The 18,612-nt window shown below is 37.8% G+C and overlaps 1 protein-coding gene across 8 annotated transcripts in view; it reads left to right on the top strand.

The window, feature by feature from the left end:
* LOC107717873 (pleckstrin homology-like domain family B member 1) overlaps positions 1–18,606 on the top strand; it is a 42,074-nt gene extending 23,468 nt beyond the window's left edge. For 4 of the 8 annotated variants that reach the window (XM_016524759.1, XM_016524758.1, XM_016524755.1 and 1 more), the window contains 18 exons: positions 1,796–1,933; positions 2,253–2,390; positions 3,305–3,433; positions 5,828–5,983; positions 6,108–6,218; positions 7,702–7,788; positions 8,254–8,373; positions 9,987–10,106; positions 10,416–10,574; positions 10,808–10,951; positions 11,247–11,342; positions 13,394–13,463; positions 13,602–13,845; positions 14,575–14,665; positions 15,042–15,188; positions 16,440–16,659; positions 17,844–17,929; positions 18,237–18,606. In XM_016524759.1, the coding sequence (XP_016380245.1) occupies positions 1,796–1,933; positions 2,253–2,390; positions 3,305–3,433; positions 5,828–5,983; positions 6,108–6,218; positions 7,702–7,788; positions 8,254–8,373; positions 9,987–10,106; positions 10,416–10,574; positions 10,808–10,951; positions 11,247–11,342; positions 13,394–13,463; positions 13,602–13,845; positions 14,575–14,665; positions 15,042–15,188; positions 16,440–16,659; positions 17,844–17,929; positions 18,237–18,377 (2,397 nt within the window). In that variant the 3' untranslated portion in view covers positions 18,378–18,606. The remainder of the gene's footprint in view (positions 1–1,795; positions 1,934–2,252; positions 2,391–3,304; positions 3,434–5,827; positions 5,984–6,107; positions 6,219–7,701; positions 7,789–8,253; positions 8,374–9,986; positions 10,107–10,415; positions 10,575–10,807; positions 10,952–11,246; positions 11,343–13,393; positions 13,464–13,601; positions 13,846–14,574; positions 14,666–15,041; positions 15,189–16,439; positions 16,660–17,843; positions 17,930–18,236) is intronic. The other 4 variants (XM_016524757.1, XM_016524761.1, XM_016524760.1 and 1 more) reach the window with 4 other exon arrangements.
* Positions 18,607–18,612: the final 6 nt, after the last annotated feature.

The following is an 18,612-nucleotide window of genomic DNA, read 5'->3' as shown; positions in this document are numbered from 1 at the left end:
GATTTTGATCATTTTTAAACAAAGAAACACTGTGACACAAAATGATTGAGAAATATTAAGATTCTGCGCCATTTCTAGGTCACTAGTCAAATAAGTATATTTGTGACATTGATAATTTGGCTCCTTGTTAAGATGGTCAGATGTTCCTGCTTCCTTTGAAGCTCAAGATGCTCTCTGGATCATCTCAAAATGTGGGAAAGCATGATTAATAGGTTTGACATGAACTTGTGGAGTTCATGCTTTAATTAAAAATTGCACATATGAAAGTGAAAGTGAAAGTGAAGTGACATGTGGCCAAGTATGGTGACCCATACTTGGAATTAGTGCTCTGCATTTAACCCATCCAAAGTGCACACACACAGCAGTGAACACACACACCGTGAACACACACACAGTGGGCAGCCATTTATTTGCTGCGGCGCCCGGGGAGCAGTTGGGGGTTCGGAGCCTTGCTCAAGGGCACCTCAGTCGTGGTATTGAAGGTGGAAGAGAGCGCTGTACATTCACTCTCCCCACATACAACCCCTGCCGGTACGAGACTCGAACCCGCAACCTTTGGGTTACGAGTCCGACTCTCTAACCATTATAGGCCACGACTTCCCCCCCTGTAATTTTACTGTAAGTTATTACTTACAGTAACCAATATTACTGTAAGTTAACAATGTACTGTTTAAAGGGACAGTCCACCAAAAAAATGAAAATTCTGTCATAATTTCTTAAATTAATGTCTTTCCAAATCTGTATGACTTTCCTTCTTCTGTGGAACATAACAGAAGATATTTAAAAAAAAGTTTCGGTTCATATACAATAAACAACATGAGGAAATGATGACATCATTTTCATTTTTGGGTAAACTGTTTATTGGTTTAACAAGTGCAGATTCAAGATATAGACGTTACTGCTGATTTTTAATTTTTTGTAATCTTTTATATTATTTTAATTTTTTATGTCTGTAAAATCTATCATAATATTTATTTTTTGGTGTTTAATAATACTATTAATGTTAACATCATGGAGTCACTCAATACATTGTTTGTACAACAAAAAATTGATAACTTGAGTTTACAATTATCTAAATCTGAAAATGCAAGAAAACCACATTTACACATTATTGTGAAACTGTTAGCTTACACTTTACTTGATGCCACTATGTATAATGCATTATAAAGCTATTCATAATGTATACTGTAATGAATTATATATATTTTCATAAGTAGTTGTAACCAAATTATTATAACGGAATTATAATATTTGCAGATTCCTTGTTACATCTGAAATACAAAAAAATGCCAAGTTTTAAATGATACATTTCACTCAAATTGTAACACTAATAATATAATTTACCATTAAAATGTTTATCAAAATGCGAAACAGTGGTCTCAGAATTTTGGACTTCATTATATGCAACACCAAAACTGCTTGAATGAGTACACAGACATATTTGCACACACATTATGATGTATAGAAACATGCTAGATTTGGCTAAAACACTCAACGGTGTACTTGTAGAAGTTGTACTGCATGTGGAAAAGTAAACATACATTTAACTCTTGTGGTCTGCTGGTAGTCCCTTTTGAATTCACCTACTTTTTCATATTTCTTCTGCTCTGTCTGTAAACACATGACTTTCTCAGCCTTTCTCTCTCCCTTTCTTTAGAGAAAAATGGTATTCATTCATTTAGGTCACTGTTAGAATGCCAGGTAGAGTTTATTTGTTGCAACCATTGTCTGAGTGGCCACACACAACACACAAACATGCAACACAATTTGTTGTAATTGACAAATGCTTTCTCAGCATGAAGATACTTCAGTGCTGGGGCAGCAGGAGAGAGCGTATCTGGAGGAAGAGCGGCTCAGGGTTATGGCTCGAGTGGACGAGCTGAAGACTCGTGTCACTGACCTGGACCAGCAGATACAGGAGTCTAGACAAGAGGTTAGACTGAGTGTGTGTGAGCCTGTGTGAGGTGTCTACAAAGTGCACATAACTTCCTTCAGTTCCATCATAACTGCGTGAATGAGAGTGAGAGATGTAGATTTTCACATCAGAACTTGTAAAATCTGTTCAGTCACTAGTCGTCTTCATCTACATCAGTGCATCACCATCTGCCATGCATAGAAACATCTTTGGTGTTGCATATTAAAATCGATGTGAATACAGGATTTTGCCTGATCAGCAGAGCTGCGCTATTCATGAAACAGAACTGAAACATATGGAAGGGAACAGACTGTTGAATGTGTAATTTTATTGGCAGGCAGAGATGGAGAGGGCATTACTGCAGGGGGAACGGAGGGCGGAGCTTGATCAAGTGGAGGCAGAGCTGGAGATCATCAATCAACTTCAGCTGAAACTGAATGAAGTGGAAAATTCAACTCCGAGGGAGAAAGAGAAGGTACCGACAACAAACACAAGCTATGAAGCATGCTTCCCTGTTTTTTGTTTGTTTTTCCTGAAAAACTTTGTGGCTGCGTCTTTACTACCATGCAAATTTCTAACAGCCTGACATCTAACTCTTCAATAATCTAAATGACACTGACTACATTGCATGTTTGAATGGGCACTTTTGTATCAGTCTTTCGATAAAATTCAATTTATTTGGAATAAAATCTACAATTTTCACCTTATTTTTAATGAAAGAGTGGGTGTGGCCATTTGTAACTTGAATGTGCAAGGCTTCTGGTGTTATCCTCTTCCGGTTATTTTACCTGTACAAAAACAGCCCATTATGCTGCTTGATATCACAAACTTGTATTTGTTATTATATAATTTTAATGCATTATCATAATCATAAACACGCTGGTTTGTAGCGTAAGTAGTTTTACCGTTTACTAATGAATTGTAAATCTTGCACATTCACAATAAATTGCACAGAAATCTCTGTTCTAGACAGCAATATAAACATGAGTCAATGTAATGTATTTATAATAAAAAATTTAATATATAAGTAAATTCACACATCAACAAATGTGTGGAAATGTGTGCAAATGTCATAAAGGCAACAGATATCACAAAACAGTCAATCTTGAGGCTAAATGGAGATATTTAGTAATAATACAACATTATTTATGAATAGATGTATTGAGTAGAACTGAGTGCTGTATAAATATTTATTCTGCTCAGATTTAGTCTGCTGCAATATGGGCTCTGATTGCCATGGCAACCCCATATCTAAACCTCTGTTTTAACACAGCATGGTGTCTTTATCTAAGCAGTTTCCTGTTTGTTTTCACCCCTCTCCACCATTACTGGCTCGCCGCGTGTGTATTTTACCAGTGTGTATGTTACGTGTGTGTAATGTTTTTGTAGGAGAGAGCAAAAGTCTCAGCTGAGCGGGATGTCCTGGCCAGGCTGAGGGATTCGTACAGTGAGCTGAAGGGCCAGCTTCATAAATGCCCCGAATCACTGAGGGAGCACTTACAGGAACAGCTGACCAGGGTCAGTGTGTGCTTTGATACTGCCCGAGAGAGTCACAATGACTATCGAATGCATACAACCACTTCACTTCAAAGAGAAGCAGGAGAAAAGAAAGAAAAAAGTAGATTCAAATAACTATTAGTGATTGATCTCGTGATTTTTTTTTTTATTAGTTCACGTAATTAGTGTCGAATTTTCAATTTGCCTTTTTTATTTTTAAATTTTGCATCCAGTGCTTCATTCCTCTTTTTTGGGAAGAAAACAAAATAATATATAACAATGCTGTTTTGCTGTTAGTCTCTCACAACAGTCCTCCAGTGGCTTTGGTGTGTTTTGCCCATCATTTTTAATACTAAAGCTTCGATGGTAATTAAATTAAATACATAACTGCAAATGACTTCACTCTTTTTAATTATTCTATGTGGATGTAATTTGTAAAGAAATTGGCTATTAAGTCATTTTTTCTCCATTGTTTACAGTAGCATAAATGAGAGCTCTGCTACTGGATTATTGTGTGTGTATTAAACAGAGATGCTTGTGGTGGTTCGCTTATTCCAGCATTTCATTACACCAAATACACAAAATAATGTTCTTTTTAGCAACATCATATGACCCCTTTAAAAATAATCCAGAACACCATAAAACTATTGTACTTTCAAATAGATAGTCAAATAAATAAATAAAACTGAATGCACCAATATTATAATTCTGGCTCATACCACAAGCTGATATTACAGTTCTTTGCTATTTTGTCTAAATAAATTAAAAATAAGTTTTAAGTTGTTTTAAATGCAAAGGTTATTTATATATTTAAACTAATATTTAAATATGAATTCACAGTATGGAAATGGATATTTAAAATTACATGTACTAAATTATTAAATGATTGTGTTAGCAAGGGTAATCCAAATATAAAGGAAATTAACATGAAAAAATTGAATATCAATATCTATATATAAAAAAAATCTCTAATATTGTGCGAAAACATATATGATACTAATATATTGTCCACCTCTAAATAAAAGCAAAGCAAATAGCAAAAAAATAAATTAATAAGAGATTAACAAAGAAGATTGATGTATTTACTCTTAACCACATTTGTACACAAGATACTAGAGGTGGAACGGTTCAACTTACTCACGGTTCGGTTTGTATCACGGTTTTAGAGTCACAGTTTCGGTATGGTTCGGTATGTGTTATGTTTAGGCAAAAACTATACTGTCAAATAAAAATAAAGAAAATAAGAATAATCTATCTAACTACAAGCAAGAGCTTAATATTTGCGCGTGTTCTGAGGCGCTGGTTTGCACGCTTCGGATGAGTGCACGCACAAATCTTCTCACTGCGCTCACGAGCTCGCGTCCTCTGGCTCTTAAATGTTTAAACTGGCCAAGCTTAAACGAGTTTAGCTTAAACACAGATATCAACGTGTGCTGTTCAGGTCTCACCTGTGCGCGCGCGCTATCAGCACCCGGGTGATGACGGAATAAATGCTCATATTCCAGCACACGGCAGTCGCATTGAACAAGAGTGAATGGTTTGTCCACAAATTTTTTTTTTCATCGCTGTTGTTGTAATGAACAATAATGTACAGTATGTGGAAAATAATGTGTTTTTTGAACCTTAAACCGCATAAACACATTTCATTACACCAAATACACAAAATAATGTTCTTTTTAGCAGCATCATATGACCCCTTTAAGTTGAACCGTGGTCCTAGCGCGTGCCGAACCGTGCGTGGAGAACCGTACGGTTCGATTTTCTTCCGCGAACCGTTCCACCCCTACAAGATACACTATGAAAATAACTATTCACCTTCCAGTATCACCAGCAATTAATGGGCAAAACACATGACGTGATATAACAGCCTTAACTGGACAGCTTGTTAGAATCTGGATCTGTACACAAACTGCACAAATATCCTATGGCTGTGTGTCTGCGCTCCCTCTCGAGCCACAATATGCTCATGGCAATAAAGGGTTTACACACTCACTGAACAACCATGATCATTATGATGCACCTCTGCTCCTAGACAATGAAAATGCATGGAATTCATTTATTTGTATGTCTGTCTTTTGCTTTCTACTCTTGCTTAAGTGCTTTTTTACTAAATCTCCTCACTAATTCACTGATATGGTAATGAACTGAGCGAATCGCCTCATTGTTTTGTATCTTTGTGCACTTTATAACCAATAAGCACCAAACAGAGGATGTGTATGAAATGTTTTTTCAGGAGATGCATTGAAAAAAAGTGTGTTCCATACAGCAAACATTGTTTGGCAGACGGAGTGATCTTCTTCGGCATGTCATTGAGGAACATTTGTCTGTCTGCTTGTTTGTTTCCCCCATCTGTTCGTCTGCCTCTGTCTTTCCCTCTCCGTCTCTCTGTCCATCTGTGCATGTGTGTGTCTGTAGAAGGTGGAGGCACTGGAGTCGGCCACTAAGCGCTTTGAGGATTTGGAGTTCCGCCAGTTGGAGCGAGAGAGTGGCATAGAAGAGAAGAAGGAGACAGTCAGCAGGCAGCTGTTGCAAGAGAAGGCAGAGTATCACCGGAGTGTGGCCAAAAGGAAGGTAATGACACTGCTCTCAGGACAGTTCTAGGACTCAAAAGTCAGTACTGAGCGGCTGATCCTGTATTAAACTGGAATGACATACAACCACGGCCTCCTTTTAAATATTTATCTTGGTTATGTAGGAGAAAATGGCAGCTCTGGAGATCCAGGCTAACCAACTTGGACTTCAGGCAGCTCAGGATTGTGAATGGATGGCCAAAGATAGAACCCTGGCCCTACAGATGCTCCAGAAGGTTGAGAACAGTTTTTAATTTCTATCTACTCTTCATGCAAAGTGTCTTCAACACCAAAAAACAAAAAAACCTTAATACTTAAAGAAGTATTTAATGAATAGAATGAAAATTTCCTGATAATTTACTCACCCCCATGTCATCCGAGATGTTCATGTCTTTCTTTCTTCAGTTGAAAAGAAATGAAGTTTTTTTGAGGAAAACATTCCTGGATCTTTCTCCATATAGTAGACTTCAGTGGTGGCCAATGGGTTGAAGGTCCAAATTGGAGTTTCAGTGCAGCTTCAAAGGACTCTACAGGATCGTAGCTGCGGAATAAGCGTCTTATCTAGCGAAACGATCAGTCATTTTCTAAGAAAAATACAAATGTATATACTTTTTAACCACAAATGCTCGTCTTGAACTAGCTTGGCCTCACTCGTTATGTAAACACGCACATGTGACGTAGGCGGAAGTACCAACCCAGTGTTTACAAAGCAAACATGCAAAGAAAGTCAAACGCACTTTACAAAAAAGGTAAAACAATTATGTTGGACGATTTTGAAATTGGAGGAGAAAATGAGATGGAATTTTTCACCCTAAGATACCTTTTTAACCTAAAAACCCAGACAAAGCACTAACCACGCATGGCTTTTCTAACGTGATTACGCAATGTGTGAAGACGCGCATGCGCATTGCAGAGCTACTGCAAGATGAGCATTTGTGGTTAAAAAGTATATACTTTTTTTTTTTTTTCTTTTTAGGAAAATGGGCAAACGTTTCATTAGATAAGACCCTTATTCCTCGGCTGGTATCGCGTAGACCCCTTTGGAGCTGCATTGAAGCTGCAGTTCAGACCTTCAAACTGTTGGCCACCACTGTCCATTATATGGAGAAAATTCCTGGAAGGTTTTCCTCAAAAAACTTCATTTCTTTTCGACTTAAAAAAGAAAGACACAAACATCTTGGATAACATGGGAGTGAGCAAATTATCAGGAAATTTTCATTCTGGAAGTGAACGACTCCTTTAAGCTCAATTGACATAATTTGTGGCATATTGTTGATAGCCACAATAAATATATATACATATATTTTTTTATTTAAAAAGTAAAAAATATTGGTTGCAGTGGGCCAATTACAACTGAAGTAAATGGGTCCAATTTGTAAACATTAAAGTTGGCATGAAATTAATATTCACCCTATATATTTTGTAAATATTGTTGTTGATCTTATTGTGAATGATTATACCATGTATGTGTTTACTATTTTTGACTTTGTAATGTTTAATCAAAATGTCAGTCTTCCTGTGAAATGACAGACTTCTCTCTGGTGAAGTATGCTAGACAATCTCCCAATTATTTAGTCCACGTATGATGCAACTTCAGTTTTAGCTTTAAAGCAGCTATAGTGTCAATAGTGTCATTCAGCTCATGTAGATTCAATTTTTTCTAGTTATATCCAATTTTACAACTTCATTGCCATGACAAAGTATACTTTTCTCTTTAAGGAAAAGGAGAGACTGTCTGCCCTGGAGAAGAGATACCAGAGCCTGACCGGTGGAAAGACTTTCTCCAAGCCTGCCAACTCGAAGGAGGTAAGAGCATTCAACAGCCATGACTTTAATTCACCAATGGGTAATTGACCCGTTTTTGGTTGGCAAACAAACTACTTTGTAACTCTAAGCTGATAAACAGACTGTATACAGAAGCCTTGCGATCTAAACTCATAGAATCATTATAATTCATGAGATATCTGTGCTGTTTCTCAGTATTTAGTGCATTGGTTTGAAATAAACGTATCGTTGTGTACATCTTGATGGTGGTGGTGTCCGTGGGGATAGACTCATCTCCCGCTTAGCAGGGATGAGCACGTTTTTTCTGGGTTATCACCATCGGCGATAAGCTTCATGTCGATGCCTCTTTGATCAGCCATAAAATATGTAGAGGGAATCTGAAGAAGTTTGATAAGACAAATAATGGTATAAAAATGTTCTTTGGCATGGTTTGTGCAACACTGTCTGTTCGGTGCTGTCTGACTTCGGTGTTTATATTCAAAACAGGAAGCGCTTTACATCAGTGAACCTGACCTTTTAGATGAACTCCCAACCCAGAATTATCTGCTCCCCTCATCTTGTTGTCAAAGATTTACCCCTCAAATATATTCTAACAGGCCACAGGAGGTAAAAGCATGACCCCAGGACAGCTGTGAGGGATTTACAAACTAACAATACCATTATGTCATTTGCACTTATGTGCTTGTGCAGTTCAGTCATTTCACCCTTCATAAGGAACATGTGTCTGTGTGGCTGATGAGTAGAGATGGGAATTGTAAAGAATTTAATGATTATGGTTCCACTAACGATTTTGTTAGTACTAAAATAAATGCAATTTCATTATCAAATGATAAGATGGTTTCAGTAATAACAACAACAGTACTGAACAAATTTCATTCATTTATTTTTATGGAATACTACTGACAAAACGTCATATAAAAAACCAGTCAGTCACTACACTGATTTGTAATGTGCTTGACTTCATTAAAATGAATGACTTAGAGTCCTATATTTGGTGCTTTTTCAGATAAATAGTAGTGTTGTGAAATAATTAAATAAATATTGCAGTAAATGTATTCCACCCACATGCATGTTTAAGAACCATCTGTTGGAATACTACTGACAAAACGTCATATAAAAAACCAGTCAGTCACTACACTGATTTGTAATGTGCTTGACTTCATTAAAATGAATGACTTAGAGTCCTATATTTGGTGCTTTTTCAGATAAATAGTAGTGTTGTGAAATAATTAATTAAATAAGTAAATGTATTCCACCCACATGCATGTTTAAGAACCATCTGTTGAACTTAATGACTTTTTTTTTTATATCAAACTCGCTCTAAATAAGAATAATTTTTTGGTTCCCAACCCTACTGATGTGAATAGACATTATAACCTACAGTACCATACATTACCAAACGTTTGGGGTCCGTAAGAATATTTTAATGTTTTTGAAAGAAGTCTTTTGTGCTCACCAAGGTGCTGCATTTATTGTTCAAAGGTACACTATACAATAATAGTAATATCGTGAAATAGTATTATAATTCAAAATAGCTGTATTTCTCCCATCTTTAGTGTCACATTATCTTTCAGAAATATTACCAATATGCTAATTTGGTTCTCAGATTTCTTATCAATGTTGCAAACAGTTGTTCAAAAGAACAGTATTTATTTAAAATATACGTTTTTGCAGTAATGTAAATGTCTTGACTGCCACTTTGGATAAATTTAATGCATCCTTGCTGAATAAAAGTTAATTTCTTTCTTTCAATCAATCAGTCATTATGATAAATAAATACTGACCCTAAACCTTTGAATGGTAGTGTAAATATGTGTTGTGTAGTGTCAAGACCTGGAATGCTTGCAGAAGTTTGAGTTGATGGGTATTTGAGATGTTCATTTTGTAGTTTTCATTTTGTGTGAGACTTTAATATGCACATTGTGAGTGTTGTTTGCCTCAATCTAGAATATTGTCTGTTATTTTCAGGCCATTTATGAATGGTATGGTCACATATCATAGTACTGTGATATGGTGGACATTGACATTCTGTGTCACACATGCTGTATGTGTGTACATTGGAGATGTTGAAATGCGTGGCATGTTTGTAATGTGTTGGGCACAAGTATGCTTTTTCCAGTGGGTGCATGAATATTTCTTGTGCAGTTCAAGTTTCATTTGAGATATGAACTGATATCCTTTGTGGATGTGTGTACGGATGGATGAATGTGTGTGCTCAGGAGTACCTCAGACTCTCTGATGTATATAAGATGTATGGGAACGGATGTATCCCCGCCCAGACTGCCTTCCCTAACGCTCTTTGTCTACCGCTGACTGTAACATCAGACACACCTCGTGAGGTATGACTCCTCCACTCACTTTTTCATCCATGACAGAACCTTTTTCTTTGCCTCACCACCTCCTGTTTCCCTTTCCAATGCCATTTATTCCTAGTTTGTGGCTTTTCTTTTTATGATGCTGTCAGGATAACTCACTGGCTGTCTTCTCTTGGAACTCTTATTTTTCATTTCTTCCTGTCTCTTTCTCTTTCCAGCTGTCTTTGTCGTTGTTATATCCTCTGCCTTTGCTATGCCAGCTTAATGCTTTTGTATACCTAAAGTGCCCTCATTACATTTTGTGTTTGTGTGTGATGGTTTGATTGTATAAAGGAGTATGTGACAGTCAGTCAGTTAAACCAGCTGTTCGGGATGCCCAAAGTTGACCCCTCCCCCACATCTTCAGTCCAATCATTCCAAGCTATTGTCGCTGACCCTGTCCACTCCAGCCACACATCCCAGTGTGGCTCCTCCCAGTCACTTCCTGTTGAGGTGTGTGTTATTTCCTGGTGTTGATGTGTTTGTAGTTTTATTTACCATAGCTTGTGTCAATCTGGCTTGTTCTTGTTGAATAGAGAGAGATGAATGAATGGTTCTGTGGTTTTATGAGACATACTTTTAATTTACGACTCCATACTTTCAATGCATGTATCTCTTCTTTCCTTGCTGTATCAATTTTTCCTCTTTTTCCCATCCATCCTCCCTTTACCTGGACTGCACTTCAGACCCAGCCTGCATGGAGTAGGCCCTCAGTCCCCAGGCTAGATTCAGAGCGCTGGTATCAGGAGATTATGGCAGCTGGGGAGCCCAGTCATGCCTGTCCTCCCCCTCTGCCAGCTAAGTGTATCTCCTCACGTAAACCTATGCAGGTAAACTCTCTTCATTTGTCTGTCTTCTCTTCTGCTTGCATCCTTATTCTTTTTCTGTCCTTAAGTTATCTGTCCTTAGTGTACCTTTCGTTTTGAATCTCGCCAGATATAACTGCCAAATTAATTTCAGTACTTTTATGTAAAGTGCTTGAGGTTCGGTCTTTGTTGCTGGGTTTGGTTGCTTTGGTGTGGTCTTCTTCCTTGCTGTGGGGGCAAGTTGCCATAGTTGTCATTTTGGACAGAAAATACGAATATAATACAAGTGATGAATAACACTGAGATGCTTTGTTGTCAGATCTATAAGCAGGACAGTGAGCTGGGACAGACCAACGGCACCTTTACACCCCCGCCTTTCAGTATGCCCACATCAGGCAGAAACACACCCACCAAAGTAAGACGGTTTAAACCATAACCTCTGACTGTTGTAAAGAGGCCACAATATACGGTCTGCATTTTTGAAAACAACTTTTAGGGATAGTTCACCCAAAAATAAAAATGTTGTCATTAATTACTCACCCTCATGTCGTTCCAAACCCGTAAGACCTTTGTTCAGCTTCGGAACACAAATTAAGATATTTTTTATGAAATCCAAGAGCTTTCTGACCCTGAATAGACAGCAACGGCACTACCACGTTCAAGGTCCAGAAAGGTAGTAAGAAAATCGATTAAATAGTTCATGTGACATCAGTTGTTCAACCGTAATTTTATGAAGCTACGAGAATCCGGGTCAGTACGACGACTGATGCTTGTGCTTTCCTCTGCTTGTAAACAAGGCACAGCGCATGCGTGTTATACATAAGAATGCATGCGTTGTGGTACTCATGGCCTCATGAATGGCGGCGCAGACTGACCTGGAAGAGAAGAAATCATTTAATAAAGTTGTTATTTTTCTTTGTGCACAAAAAGTATTCTCATAGCTTCATAAAATTAGGGTTGAACCACTGATGTCACATGGACTATTTTAACGATGTCCTTACAACCTTTCTGGGCCCTGAACGTGTCAGTTGCACTGCTCTCTATTAGGGATGTAACGATTAACCGCGAGCTGGTTGAAAATCGATTTAAATACGTGATGATTCAAATCGGTTGAGATGCTAAACAAATCGCGATTCAATTAGGGGTAGTTTATATGAATGTATGTCTGAGGGGAACTTACTGTCTTTAGAAAAGTTTAGATGGTATTTTTTCTTTTCATCTTGCCTCTGTATAAAGCATATTAAAGTTCATAAGTGCAGCACTGTTTTGTTTACAGCAGAAACCAAGGAAACACTTTAAGCACCACCTGCTGGCAGAGAGTGAATCTGCATCTCATTCATCTCGTTCGCTGTTTCTGTTTTATTTTAGATTTTATTTTAGTGGTCAGAATTATTGGCACCCTTGGTAAATATGATCAAAGAAGGCTGTGAAAATAATTCTGCATTGTTAATCATTTTGATCTTTTATTTTTAAAAATTCACAAATATCTAACCTTTCATTGAACTAAAACAATTGAAAATGGGGGAAAATCTCATTATGAAATAAGTGTTTTTCTCAAATACACGTTGGACACAATTATTGGCACCCCTAGAAATTCTTATGAGTAAAATATCTGTTAAGTATATTCCAATTCATATTTACAATTTTGAGCATACCAGGGTGATTATGAACATGAAATTATCCAGCTATGGCTTCCTGATTCACAGGAATATAAATAGGAGGGGTCAAAAATATCTTAATTTGTGTTCTAAAGATGAACAAAGGTCTTACGGGTTTGGAACGACATGAGGGTGAATAATTAATGACAGAATTTTCATTTTTGTGAACGAACCCTTTTGCATGGCTGAAGTATAGAGTGCAAGAGTATTGAGTATTTTTTTCCCCCTTAGAAAAAATCCCTGATTATAAAGAGTTATTAGTAATGAACCAATCTAACTAGCAATGGGGTGAATTACAACATTATAGACTTTGATTTGAGGCAAAAAAAAAAAAGTATTTGAAAACTGGACAAAACAGAAAGGTACAAGACTGTGTAATTAACAGATTTTATGAGAGAAAGAACTTGATAGATAGATAGATAGATAGATAGATAGATAGATAGAAAATTTCTCTTATGGAGAAAATGAATGGGATTTTTACTTCAGAATCTGACTGTTGCACTCTATTCCTACTTATTTCAGGTATTACTCTTTTATGTTTACCCTTAGATCAATAGGTTTCTATTCACTTTAAAAGTTTGATTTCAGTTGGACTAAAACAATAATTCTTCTTACTTCAAAGACAAAGCTGACGCGTAATGTGTATTTAATCCTTCAAATATTAGATTGAGCAATGTGTCATGTACGTAGCCAGACGGATGAAGGCTGTGGTTTGACTACAAAAACCCCCACTGTTGCTCCATTATAACTGTAGAAATATTTTCAAATGTGTCACTTTCTATTTATCTCTTCTTTTTTTTATCTTCAGAGTCTCCCAGATCTGTCTCCTGCTTATTTAGACTTAGACTCCAAGAGACAATTGGATATACAAGGCAGAGGTAGCCATCACTCATATTAGTTTGTAAACAGTGTGTGTTGAATAATTTAAGTTGCTGCGCCATATAACATAAAGGTGGTTGTAGACATACTGTACAGTTCTGTGTTTTTATTGATCTTCTCTGGATGTATTTTTCTAGGGCTCTATACTTGTGATGATTCCAGAATCAGGCCTACGGATCCTAAACAGAGCCACTGGGGGGCACCACAGGGCTCTCACTCCCCTTTCCCACCTTCAGGTGCTCCCATGGTACACCACTCCATTCTGCACCACCAAGCACCCCCAGCTGGAGAGTCAACGTATGACACTCTGAGTTTGGAGAGCTCTGACAGCGTGGAGACCAGCGTATCTACTGGCAACAACTCCGCCTGTTCACCTGAAAGGTGAGACACAGTTGTCAAGGGAACCCTTCGTCCTGCCTCCATTCCCCTGACAACGGGTCACGCTGCCCAATTTCCCCATAAATGTTTTTTTTTTCATCCTTTTCCCAGAATAGTTCCTGGGTTGTTTCCATGACAACACATACATTGACACAAAGAGACACGCTATTCTTCTCGTCTTCAAAGTTTGGTCTTGTCCTGAGGCAGAACGAGCACAGAATGTCATTTTAAAGTATGTGCTCCTTGGAGCCAGGGAGGCTTCAGGTGTTTCGTCAGATGTTGAAGTCATGAAAAAACATTCTCTTGATGTTGCCCTACTTTTCAGCATCGATAGTCTGGACGAGAATCTTTGTCCATGCATTCTTACATTTCGGTTAGATGTTTCAGCAGTTTTGAACTCCTACAGCCCTGCTCACCCTCGATCAACCTTTTCCTTTGAGCTGGTAAAGGAGGCCCATCAAAAAAGCATGTAGGTCCTTACTTAAAAGTGAAATAGAAAAAAATCACATACTCCTGACCCAGCAGGAAGGAGCATGATGCACATGATTTTTTATTTTTTAACCTGTGGCAAAAACGTGGTTGCCTAGGGCTTAGGAAAGATAAGACTGTAATATTCAGTAGAATTTGAATGAAGGCTGTTGTGATCTGTCTTGAGTGAGCACTCAGGCCCGCAGTGTCGTCTTCTGCCACTGGAAGCACCGCAGCAACAGTAACCGTTTGTTTCTCCCTTAGCAGCAATGGGCTGGCAGGACTGAGGCTGGAGGAGATGGAGAAGATGTTGAAGGAGGCCCAGCAGGAGAAAGCCAGACTGGTGGAGAGTCGAGTGAGTACCATTAATCTTTAATTGTCTGTGAAATATAATCTATCCCTCTCCCCGTCTCTCATATAAAAGAGATATTTTTCATGAATTTAAAAAGGAAGCCCCTGGTCCCTTTGGCATTACTGCATTAAAGATTGTTTCTTACCTACAAAGAGTGATAGACATGAAAGGCTGGATCTTAACAAGCTCTCCGACAGTAATACTCACTCAGACAATCTCTTGCTGAATTATTTTTTCATGCATCCCCAGTCACCCCGCACCGCACTGTGTATTTTATGTATTTGTATGTATTTTTTCCCCCTATTGCCTATTAAATCTTCTCGCAGTAGATTTGAAGCCCCTCTGTGTCTTAATCTGTCTGTCTTTTTTTTTTTGTCAGGAGAGGGAAGTCCAGGCACGAAAGCAGCTGCTGGAGGCTGAGAGAAGGCGGCGAGAGGAGGTGGAGAGGAGGCTGCAGGATGAGACTGCACACAGACAGAGACTTGTGGAGGAAGAGGTCAAGCTGAGAGAGAAACAGTGTTCCCAGGTCAGTACGTCTGAACTGCTCTCAGATAGTCACCCAGTCTTTTATTAGGCAGACATAAAATCCTCACATTTCCCAGTGAGATAAAAGGGACAGTACATAAGGCTTGCATTAATAAGTCATTAATAAATATTAATATTTATAATCATAATGCTTTATAGATCAGTAGTTCATGTACATTCATGTGTATATATGAATTCATGTATATTTGGGTCAGTGATGTGGCACTAAGGTTGTTCTATAATACATCAAAAATATAATTAAAACTAAGAAATTACTTGAATACACTCTTATTAGTGATTTTGATATTTTTGTTTATTATTAAATTGTATTATTTTATTATTTAATTGTTTTAATTTATTTAATTTTATATAATCTTTAAAAACTGTGTCTAGGTCTAACTCTCCAGCAACTGTAAAAAATAAAAATAATAATAATTAAAAGGCTTCATGAAAAGAAATGTTGGCATAATTTAAAAAAGAAATTGCAGTGAAGCAATTTTGGATTTTGATTTAGTAGTATTTACAGAACTTCCTGTCAAATCAAAGTCAGTGTGACATCAACAACATGCAGAAATCCAGAAAATAGAGGACACCTTTAGTTTATTACATTTCTAACTAGTTGAATAAGCATTACCTAAAATGTTTAGCATAATATAATGTGTATATAAAACATAACACCATGTTAGTGTTTGAGACACACAGTAGAGTAGCGCCTACACACACTCGAACAGACAGTCTCACTGTCTGCGTACAATTCTGAACCCAGCAGTGAGCTTCGCTGGTGCCGCTCTGAGGTCAGTGAATGTTTCGAGTTGCTCTTTAAAAGTCTTTATGAGGTCACTGGCTCAGCTTGACTGGGCCAGACGGGAGGCATGAATGCACAGAGAGCAGCTCCGCACAGCAGGTGGATGAGAGGAGACACGCAGACAGATGGTGAGAGGGAGACAGCAGAAAGAAGATAAGATGGGAGGAAGAGGAGGGGTGTAAGACAGAGGCAAGGAAGGGCAGGGCAGTAGGACACCAATGTTTCAAACACCGATAAGTGACAACCAAAACAATGAAATAAATCAACCTGTGATTTTCACTACTGTATGAATTGACATTTTTCTGACACTTCTTAAATGTAGTGATCACAACATCAAAATCATCATGTTATATTTCCATGAAATATATTGTTATTATGTGTACCTGAGCAAGTCAGTTTTATGGAAATATTTGAGACAGTAGCTAATCCCAGCTCTGCCCTCCTCAGGCTCGGCCAATGACGCGCTACCTGCCTATTCGAAAAGAGGAGTTTGACCTGCGTTCTCATGTGGAGTCTTCAGGCCACTGCGTGGACACATGTGCATATGTCATTGTTACAGAGAAAATGTGCAAGGGCCATCTTGTGAAGATGGGCGGCAAGATCAAATCTTGGAAAAAACGCTGGTTTGTCTTTGATCGACTTAAAAGGACCTTCTCTTATTACGTAGGTAAGATAATTGTTGTATTTATTCCTAAATAAATTGTCAGCAAATAGTAAATTTTTTTATTTATTTATTTTTTACATTTTTTAAATTTGAAATGCATTTCTTTTTACTTCAGTGAAGCTTTTTTTTAAAACTATATGTAATTATAAAACCAATTTATTTTGACAAATTGGTAGTGTATTGAATTTAAGTCTAAAAGAAAGCACATAATTTTTCTGTTTTTGCTTGGGATCATTCAAAATATGTAAGGTGAAAAAAGAAAAAGAGAAGAAATAACAAGGTTAAACAAACAAACAAAAACAATCCAACGGCATTGACAAAGTGGCATATTCTGGTGAAATGTTTTATCTGGCTTCGCTCGATTTCCGATCATCCTGTCTTTCTTTTAGATGTTCTCTCTCTTTCTCACACATATGCTTTGCTCATGCGTGTAGCCTTTTCACCCCCTCACTCCCCATGTTAGTAGTGATGATGATGATGATGGTGATGGTGATGATGATGATGAAATAAACTGCAATACTTTCTCTAGCCCAGCGTTTGTGAGGGATGGGGGTGTAGATTTACCCCTGGCTCAGTTCTAAGTAACAATACTGCACTTACAACTCTTCAAAAACATGAAACAAAAACAATTTACCCCATTACTAAGCAGATTTGTGTAACGAATAGAGGCGAGCCAAAAAAAAATTTCAAAAGGGAAAGTAATAAATCTTAAGCGTCGACAGGTGCGAGGGGGCTCACTGGAGGCTGACAAGCCTAAAAAAGTGGTTTCAAATCATCTACCAGATAGAATCAATCTGAAGAGAGGTGTTAATTTGCGCTAAGTAGCGAAAAGCAAAGTCTGTCAGAGAAGCTGCAGTGGGTGGCAGACAGTGTTAAATTGAGACAGACAATGCTTTAAGGTGAATCACTCTGTGCGCTACTTCTACCACGTGCATGTTCAATCCCGGAGGCAAAGCTTTTAAAAAGTTGTTCTTTTTTTTTTTTATTCTAATATCTATGAATAAAAGATATTAAAAAAGATATTACTGGAATGCAAAACAAATGACAACAGATGTATTGTGTAATGCAAATAAACCGCAAATGGGAACTGGCAAGTGTAATCTCTTCTTAATGAATAACAAAGCTGATCTGTGTGAAAAAATTCTATTAACAGAATTTTTATTTTCCTCATGGTTTTTGCTTCTCAGATAAACATGAGACCAAACTAAAGGGTGTCATCTACTTCCAAGCCATAGAAGAGGTGTATTACGATCACCTGCGCAGCGCAACTAAGGTAATGAGTGCTTTTTCAACACCTCCTGTTTATTGTCAACATCAACAAATCAAGCTCCATACCACTCACACTACAGCACCAACTTTGGTGAGCACACAGTTGAAAGTTTAAACAGACAGGCATCTTTTTATAAAGAGAATTTCTTACAGCAGAAGGCAAAAGAGATCAAAGGCGGCTTCATGTTCATGTACATTTCGTCATGCTTGCTTTTTTTACTCTTCAGCGACATGCCTTTTTTTCCTGCCCTGCTGTTCTCCATCTTCTCACACTTTAACACACACTTTGTCTTTTTTTCCTGTCCTTACAGAGTCCGAATCCTTCGCTAACCTTTTGTGTGAAGACTCACGATCGACTTTATTTCATGGTGGCACCGTCCCCAGAGGCCATGCGCATTTGGATGGACGTCATAGTAACGGGTGCCGAGGGCTACACGCAGTTTATGACCTGAGGGAGAGTGGATGCAATTCTGCCTGCAGTGATGTGAGAGCGGGCAGGACTCATTTAACAGGACGTGTAACATATGTTTAAAAACTTCAGCCAGCACTGACTGATTTTTTTGTCATTGTGACAAAAACTGAGAAAAACTGGAAAGCAGGCTGGCCTGATGACGATGTATTATTGTGCAACTGATGGTCAGATTTTATGTTACTAAAAAGAGAAGCTGAAAATGTATATTTTATATA

Source organism: Sinocyclocheilus rhinocerous, unplaced genomic scaffold (assembly GCF_001515625.1).
Source record: "Sinocyclocheilus rhinocerous isolate Xijiao unplaced genomic scaffold, SAMN03320098_v1.1 scaffold1384, whole genome shotgun sequence".
NCBI lineage: Eukaryota > Metazoa > Chordata > Actinopteri > Cypriniformes > Cyprinidae > Sinocyclocheilus > Sinocyclocheilus rhinocerous.
The sequence above is the reverse complement of the archived record's forward strand: the minus strand, read 5'-3'. Positions and strand labels throughout refer to the sequence as shown.